This window comes from Bubalus kerabau, chromosome 3, assembly GCF_029407905.1.
Source record: "Bubalus kerabau isolate K-KA32 ecotype Philippines breed swamp buffalo chromosome 3, PCC_UOA_SB_1v2, whole genome shotgun sequence".
Taxonomy (NCBI): Eukaryota; Metazoa; Chordata; class Mammalia; order Artiodactyla; family Bovidae; genus Bubalus; species Bubalus kerabau.
The window spans coordinates 140,165,332-140,174,028 of NC_073626.1; the positions used below are offsets into that span (position 1 = coordinate 140,165,332).

Sequence of the window (8,697 nt, forward strand, 5' to 3'; positions counted from 1 at the left end):
GGTGTATACAACTGCCTCCCACATGGGGGTGCTGCAAAACATCTCACAAAACTATGCCTCTCTGAAAGAGTGAAATGGCTGATTATTTAACCATATTACTGTTAAGATGCTTTATTCTGACTAGGACACATGCCTTTTTTGGTAATCAAATTGTAAATTCGGTTACAGAAGCAATTTGCAAAATAAGTCTAAGAAGTTACTCAGGAACTGAAAATAAAAGTTGGGATAAACAGGACTTCATAAAACTGTTGTGTTTGTTTTCTTTTTCCTTAATTGAGTCATCTTTTGAAAATTTTAATCACTCATTGTTTGGGCTATTGGATTATTATGTAAAAAAAGTATAATTAGTGTGATATGGTGAAATAATGTGGAGCTATCAGTCAGAAAACTAGGATTCTAGTTTTCACTTTGTCTCTAAGTAGTTAGGTGACTATAGATACGTCAATGAGCCTCAATTTCCTTGTATGTGAAATTAGACAATTATATATATTCTATTACAATAAGACAATTTGAACCCTACTAATCATTATGAAAATATTAAATACATTATTATTTTTATAGTTGCACAAATAAACCATTTCTGAGAAATATAATAAAATACTTCTAACAAAAAAAAATTCACTATATTGCATGCATTATTAGGTACCTTAAAGTCAATTCCTCCTACAAAGATGCGATTAGGGATCACTGTTCCATATCTTGGGGCACTCGTTGGGTTATTCAAAGGCACAGGTGACATAGGATTAGGGGATGGAGATAATGAATCTGTTTGCGTCTGATTTGATGTTTGCTGTAAAATAAAATTCTTTTAAACTCTTAGTACTGGGTATAAGTTTTAACGCAAGATAAAAGCATTTATCCTTCAAAAAGGTAAGTATACTGACAAAATGTAGTATTTTAGACTTTAATTTTATGCTATTATGAAGATTATAGAGCTAATAACTTTTGAAGGCAAGAAAAACACAATACAGAATCTACTCCTCTACAGAGATCTTAAATCTTAAATGTATCATTTAAACATACATATATTAATTACTATTAAATGTACAATTTAAATATTTTAAGTATTAAGAAGGAATATTAAACTCAAAAAGAAGTTTAGGAAAGAGAAAAGTAGCCCTGGACAGTTAGGAGCTGGCCTGGTACAACAACTAGGCCCTGGTGTTGTAAGAGGTGTCCGGGACCTCACAGGTGGGCTGTGGTGTTCTCTTGTTAACACCAACATTGAGCAAGGCTCCTATTATTGTGATGAAAGAAAGTGAAAATCGCTCAGTCGTGTCTGACTCTCTGTGACTCCATGGACTATAAGTCCATGGAATTCTCCAGGCCAGAATACTGGAGTGAGTAGCCTTTCCCTTCTCCAGGGGATCTTTCCAATCCAGGAACGGAACCAGGGTCTCCTGCATTGCAGGCGGATTCTTTACCAACTGAGCCACAAGCGAAGCCCAAGAATACTGGAGTGAGTAGCCTATTCCTTCTCCAGGGGATCTTCCCAACCCAGGAATGGAACCAGGGTCTCCTGCATTGCAGGCGGATTCTTTACCAACTGAGCTATCAGGGTCGTGTTATTGTGATGGATGAAGATAAAAACAAGACCACTCCATAATCATACCTACACATTGACAGAAACAAAAGCACTGCCCAAACCACAAGAATGACCAAACATCCTTTTATCCTGCCTGACAAGACTGACTACTCCTTTATCAATCACAAAACTAGCTTCAATCTCTTTCTTGTCTTCTAGTTAAGAATTAATGCAGCACTGGTGGTAAAGAACCTGCCTGCCAATGCAGGAGACTTAAGAGACGCTGGTTGGATCCCTGGGTGGGAAATATCCCCTGGAGAAGGAAATGGCAACCCACTCCAGTATTCTTGCCAGGAGAAACCCATGGACAGAGAAGCCTGGCAGGCTACAGTCCATAGGGTTGCAAAGAGTCGGACATGACTAAAGCGACTTAGCACTTAGCACAATCATAGAATTATTCCCACTTTCTGACAACATGCATTTCAGAGTAAAACCTTCTTTAAACCCACTCTAAAAAGTGCTAATACAAGCCTAAATCCTATAATAAGTTCTAACATCCTCTAGTTCAGAAGGCCCCATGTTCTTCCTTGCTGTAATTCAGAAGAGCCAACTTTATTAAACTATAGGTGTATTTGTGGTGGTCTTTGGCTAAAGGGCATTGACAAGTAAATACATTCTGACATTTAAGTTCACTGCTTTTCAACTCTAAAGTCAAATTTTTAAATGCACTTGGCAATTTGAAAAGTGGTCTGATTTTGAAAAAAAAATTTATACCTATAACTCATAGGTATAAATTTTTATACTAAGTTTTTAATATTAATTTTTACTTTATGCTAAAGAACTGAGCTCATATTCATATATTCACAATTCTAAGTCAGTGGATCTAATTCAGATTTTAATAAATACATATTAACAAGTAATGGAGAAGAAAATGGCAACCCATGCCAGTATTCTTGCCTGGAAAATACCACGGACAGGGGAGCTTGGTGGTTCACAGTCTATGAGGTTGCAAACCGTTGGACATGACTTAACAACTATAAAAACAATAACAACTAACATATAAGCCTTTGCACAATAGCAAAACAGTAGACAGATTCTTAAGGTACACTGGGAAAAAAACAAGACTTGGGAATAGAATTTTAAAGAGAAACAAATGTAAGAACTTGCTATTTTCCTTGTAAGAACACTAAAGAGACTTCTGAGACACTAAAAGAGTTCTTCAAAAAGCTTGAAGTTCACGACTTAAATTCTCTGAAAAACAAACTCATGAAAATGAATTTCCCACTTAGATAATGGAGTTGTTCTTTTTCACACTGCTCTCCTTTCACTTCACTGGCCAATAAACCATAATCCCTAAAAATTAATCTCTGCAAGATGTACAGAGAAATATCTAGGCCAGTGGTGACTACCAGGCCATAGACTGGAACTTTTGGGGTCTATTGTCCATCTAGTCTTAAGAGGGAAAAACGCTCCCTAGTAAGGGAGTTTATAAAAATATCTCTTAAACCACAAAGTCATCATATTTAATAATTGCTATGTTGTAGCTGCCAGTTAAAACTGGGAACCCAATCTTAACAACATCCTCTCAGGGCATTTGAAAGTTAATTTATAACTTCAGTCACCTGTAAGATATAGTGCCAGACTGGATGATTCTGGGAGGTTTCGTTTTACTTTTCAACTGTGGATTTGTATTGCTAGAGATAACTGAACAGCTCTGGCAGATACAATCTACTCTACCTGCCTATTTGTTTAGAGAATGCAGAAATTACTTACCTGCAAAATTTTAAAAAAATTCATGAAATTCTCTTCTTTAAAGCAAAATGAATTCAATGGATGAACTCTTTTGCTTTCAAATTTATTTAAATAAAACTCCACTGGTTTTTATTTTTATGAGAGAAAAATGACATGAATGGAAGAGAACAAAGTGCTTTATTTCCAATCTTAAGAAATCCTCAACACGGAGGAAGGAAAAACACGAACTTTGTACATTCCATTCACATCATTCTTCTATTTTTAAGGTTCCTATTCTATTGTGAGTTACAACTGTTTTTTCTCCTTACCACTAATCACTTTCCAACACACTATGTAATTTATATTACGTTTGTCATCTCTTTCCACTATATTGTAATGTTCAAGAAAAGGGCTTTGCTTGTTTTGTTCACCGCAGTATCTAAGACCATATATAGCAGGTGTTCAATAAATGTTTGTTGAATAAAGAATAAATAATTTCTTCCTGCTCATGATACACCAACATTTAGGTTGTGGGCTGAAGAATACAACATGAATAAAACCCTAGAAAATATTTTAATCTTGGCAGTAACAAGGCTCAAGTAGAGGCAATCTTTAAGTTCCTTAGAGACAGCGATTTATTGAGTTAATTCAGAATGCCTCAAATTCCGCCAGCAAAATTTTGCAAATGTATGAAAAGCACCTAGCTAGGTGCTGTTTTGGGGCAAGCAGTAAGTAAAGGTCCTTAGCTTAGTAAAACTTCTAGTACTAAAAAGCTTATTTAAAATTTCCTCCCAAGCAATGTGCCCCAACTGCCTCCTCCCCTGGAGAATTAACCTCGAAATCTATCATCTACTCTGCCAATGAAGAGAAAAGGAAAGAGACGGGCTAACCGTCGCAGTCAAGGACTCGGCGCTCCTTACCCTCCGAGGCCAGCAAGCCGAGGTGCTGGAGGAAATGGCTGCAGCAACTTCCTCAGGTTCTCTCAAGTCATCGTGAACTGGAGCACCGATTCGAGGATCCACCCCCTCCCCACCAAAGTGCGGGAGGGAAAAGAAGGCTAGCCAGCGAGAAATTTTGTCCCGCAAACCCGCCAGAAGCAGTGGCGGGAATCCTCAACGGCACAGACCCAGACGCCGGCCTCGTGCGTAGCAGGGCCCCGCGGGCATCGCGTGGCACTCGCTGATTGGCTGCCGGCGGGCACGGGGTGGGGCGCGACGGCACGTTGCCGCAGCCCCTCGGGCCTACTCGGTCTCCCACCCCTCCCCCACCCGGCCCAGACTGGCTTGGGCGCGAGTGTCAAGGTCCGACCTGTGCCCAGGTGCCCCATATAACCCACACTCGCCCCCCACCCCCAGCCAGGTCTCTCAGGACTTCTGGTTTCCACTGACCGGTCGGGAAGAGGAGGGGATGGCCACCTGGTCAACTCCTCAGGTGGGCGGCTAGGTTGAGTCTGGCTGGAGTGAGCGTCAAAGACGCAGCCGAACCTACTTTCGGCGGGAAAGCTGGTTCTCTAGCCCGAACCCAGCCTGGTGCACAGGACCCGGTCACCCACGCTTCCCGGAACCTCCCAGCCAGTCTACACCAGTCCAGGCCCGGCGTCGCACCTGCCCGACCCCACTACACAACCCGAAGGGGCCTATCTTCATGGCGGTCGATGGGGCGCCCTGTCCACGCTTCTTGCTGACAAAATAGCGAGCTCTAGACTCGTCCTTCCAGCCCCTCACAGACGGCGCCCACGTTGCTCCTTCTCCCCGTTATCCCGGGGCCCAGGACTCTGGGCCCTGACCGCCGTACTCACCGCCCCGGACTCGGTCTCCATCTTCCTCTCTGCTCTTCAAAAGCCAGGGGGAAAGGCACAGAAACCTACAGTTCGTAAGCACCTTCACACCCAGGAAGCAACACCACGCTTCCCGACGGAGACTTTCTCCCCCTGGCGGCGACGGCGGCGGTGGCAGCTGCAAGGGCGCAGACTCGAACCCAGGGCCTGAACCTGCCACCCGCGGGGATAGGGAGGGGCAGACGACGTAGCCTCGGGCGGCGGGTGGCGGTGCGGGCGGGCGCCGCAAGCCCAGGAGGGGCGGGGGCGGGCAGGTTTCGGTCGTGGCCCGTGGTCGCCGAGCTGGGCCGTCTCAGGGGTAGAGCGTGCAGCAGGTCGGGGCGGGCGTGAGGTGTGCGGATCGAGTGCTCTATTCTCAAGCCACTCTCGTCTGCTTTCGGACGGCTGGGGAAGAGACAGCGAACGGCTATGCAGAGCTCCATGCACCACACGCCTTTCCCTCTCCTCCCCTTTGGAGAAAAGTTGGCTCCTAGGACTGGTGGGTTTTCGAGAGGTGGCGGTGCGTTTAGAGGCTTTACTAAGGTGCAAGAAGCCAGTTGACGGGCGACTTCGTAAAGCTGGTGCGGAGAGAGGAGGCCAGTTTGCAGAGTTAAAGCCTGACCCCCGGGGCCTGACGCGCCAAACTCGGGGGCTCCGGAGAAGCCGCAGACGCCTCGGCGCACCTGTTGTCGCCGTCACTCATCCCCGCCGAGCGGGCGGGGCGGCGCGGGCCGCTTGGCCGGGAACCGCCGCGCCGCCCCGTCCGAGCTCCGGCGTCAACCTTAGGCCCGCGCCCGCTGAGCACAGCCCGGCCGTCGCACAGCCGGCCAGCGATGAATCTACCTGCGCGCTTCCAGGGATGAGGACTGTGCCACTTGGCTGGAGCGGCTCTATTTCCTTTGAAAGAAGTCTGCTTTGTAAAAAGTCTTTCTGAAAAGTAGCTGCGATTTATGCATCAATACATATGTCATCAACTTCACATACTTTACTTATGTATATAAATATATATAACCAATTTTAAACAATCGCAACTCTGTAAACTCCTGTAATGGTCATGGTGATTATGGCACTATGATTATGGTTAAGCAATTTGGTCAAGATCTAAAGCAATCGATTTCAGTCTCTGATCGCAGGTCATGATTTAATCACATTGCCATATTTTAAAGAATGAGCAAAAACTGTTAAAAATTACATCAGTAATGACTTTTGTACTATTATAAAAGTTTGACTTCAGTTTACTTTCAAGATAAAGTGTTAAAATTATTATGTATTTAAGTTTTAATCTTTGGTGCAGAAGGAGAGCATTCTTGCCTGGAGAATCCTCATGGACAGAGGAGCTTGGTGGGCTATAGTCCATGGGGTCTCAAAGAGTGCAACACTAGTGAAGCGGCTTAGCAAGCACTTTGATGCCAGGCCCAGTGCTTTACAATCAGTATCATTTAATCATTTCATTCTCCAGCAGCTCTTCAGTTGGATTCACCTGTTATTTTCGTGTGTGTGTGTGTGTGTGTGTGTGTGTGTGTGTGTGTGTGAAGTCACTCAGTCCTGTCCGACTCTTTGTGACCCTATGGACTGTAGCTCGCTAGGCTCCTCAGTCCATGAGATTCTCCAGGCAAGAATACTGGAGTAGATTGCCATGCCCTTCTCTATCTTCATATTACTGGTGAGCAAATGGAGATTTGGAGGTTAAGCAATTTGGTCAATATCTAAAACGATGGATTTAACTAGGGGTGTCTCTGATAGCAGGTCATAATTTAACCATATTGACATACTTTAAAGAATTAGCAAAAACTGTTAAAAATTACATCAGTAATGGCTTTTGTTGGAGAAGGCAATGGCACCCCACTCCAGTACTCTTGCCTGGAAAATCCCATGGACAGAGGAGCCTGGTAGGCTGCAGTCCATGGGGTCACTAAGAGCCAGACACGACTGAGTGACTTCCCTTTCACTTTTCACTTTCATGCATTGGAGAAGGAAATGGCAATCCACTCCGGTGTTCTTGCCTTGAGAATCCCAGGGACAGGGGAGCCTGGTGGGCTGCCGTCTATGGGGTGGCACAGAGTCAGACATGACTGAAGCGACTTAACAGCAGCAATGGCTTTTGTATTGTATATGTATGAAAGTTTGACTTGTTTTATTTACTACAAGATGAAGTGTTAAATTATTATGGATTTAAGTTTTAATCCGTTCAGATATTTAGCTTTTCATATTATTTACCACAAATAAGGCTTCACTGGTGACTCAGAGGATAAAGCATCTGCCTGCAATGCAGGAGACCTGGGTTTGATCCCTGGGTTGGGAAGATCCCCTGGAGAAGGAAATTGCAACCCACTCCAGTATTCTTGCCTGGAGAATACCATGGACAGAGGATCCTGGCGGGCTACAGTCCATGGGGTTGCAAAGAGTCGGACACGACTGAGCGACTTCACACACACCACAAATAAAATGGGAAACAATTTTTTTCCATGGACTACAGTTCAGCTACAGCATCCTAAAAGTCATTATATGTTTGTGCATACAATTTAAGCTCATTTTTGCAGGTTTTAGTTTCTGTAGAAACAGAGATTGTAAACCTATTAAAAAGTAAAACTCATTCCAGAGCAGAATAATTTTGCTGTTCAATACTATTAGAACTGATCTTTGGGCATTTTTTCGTGGTAGTAATGATGAGTTTAAGTAGATATTGCTGCCATCTCTTTTGCCCAAGTCTCTTTTGACTAACAACACATTTTTGAAGACTGTATTCACTGTAATAGGTGTTCAGTCTGTGACATACATTAGGGAACAATGTATTTCAATACCCATGTCAGGTTCTAGGAGAATATACTGAATTTGCAGTCTAGTAATTCTTTGTTCTGCTTCTAAGTCGTTTAGCCCTTAGAGCAAAAAGAATATTTTAAAACTTGAATAAAACATACACAATTACACAGGTCAACTTAGTACATATTTATAGAGTTCCTGTATGTTCAAGAACATAAATGACTTAGAAGAACAACAAGATCAAACCTCTGTCCTTGACGTACTTTCAATCTAGAAAGAGAGAAAAGACTATTACTATAATTGCAAAAAATTATATCTAAATACACTTATAATAAATAGGATACATACAGAATAGGATAAGTGGTATATGAATTATGATCCAAGGCCTGTGGAAACACAGAGCACAGTGTCCAGAGCTGGGAAGGGACACCAACAAAGCTGAAATGATGGTCTGAATGGGAAGGTGAAGAAAGCCCCTGTCATGTGTGCAGCACCGCAAGGCACATTGTTTTTAAATCTTCTCAGTTACCATGCTTTATCTGGCAGTCTGAGCCTTAGAGAGACTCTACATTGCTAGAAAGTGGTGGATGTGGTTTTCAATTTGACTTCATTGTCCATGCACAGTGCACTCTGCCATATTTATACCATGGTATCAGGGACTTGGGCTTCCCAGGTAGCTCAGTGGTAAAGAATCTGCCTGCCAAGCAGGAGACTCAGGTTCAGTCCCTGGGTCAGAAGATCCCCCAGAGCAGGAAATGGCAACCCACTTTAGTGTTCACGCCTGGAAAATCCTGTGGACAGAGGAACCTGGTGGGCTATTTGTCCATGGGTCACAAAAGAGTCAGATATGACTTAAGTGACTAAA

At 43.4% G+C, this 8,697-nt stretch overlaps 1 protein-coding gene across 15 annotated transcripts in view; it reads right to left on the reverse strand.

Moving 5' to 3' along the window:
• The window catches only part of BOLL (boule homolog, RNA binding protein), an 83,912-nt gene extending 78,702 nt beyond the window's left edge, over positions 1–5,210 (reverse strand). For 12 of the 15 annotated variants that reach the window (XM_055573024.1, XM_055573022.1, XM_055573025.1 and 9 more), the window contains exons 1-2: positions 5,055–5,210; positions 647–790 (exon numbers count right to left, since the gene is read on the reverse strand). In XM_055573024.1, the coding sequence (XP_055428999.1) occupies positions 647–790; positions 5,055–5,075 (165 nt within the window). In that variant the 5' untranslated portion in view covers positions 5,076–5,210. Of the gene's footprint in view, positions 1–646; positions 791–4,176; positions 4,477–5,054 lie in introns of those variants that run through there. The other 3 variants (XM_055573019.1, XM_055573029.1, XM_055573028.1) reach the window with 3 other exon arrangements.
• Positions 5,211–8,697: the final 3,487 nt, after the last annotated feature.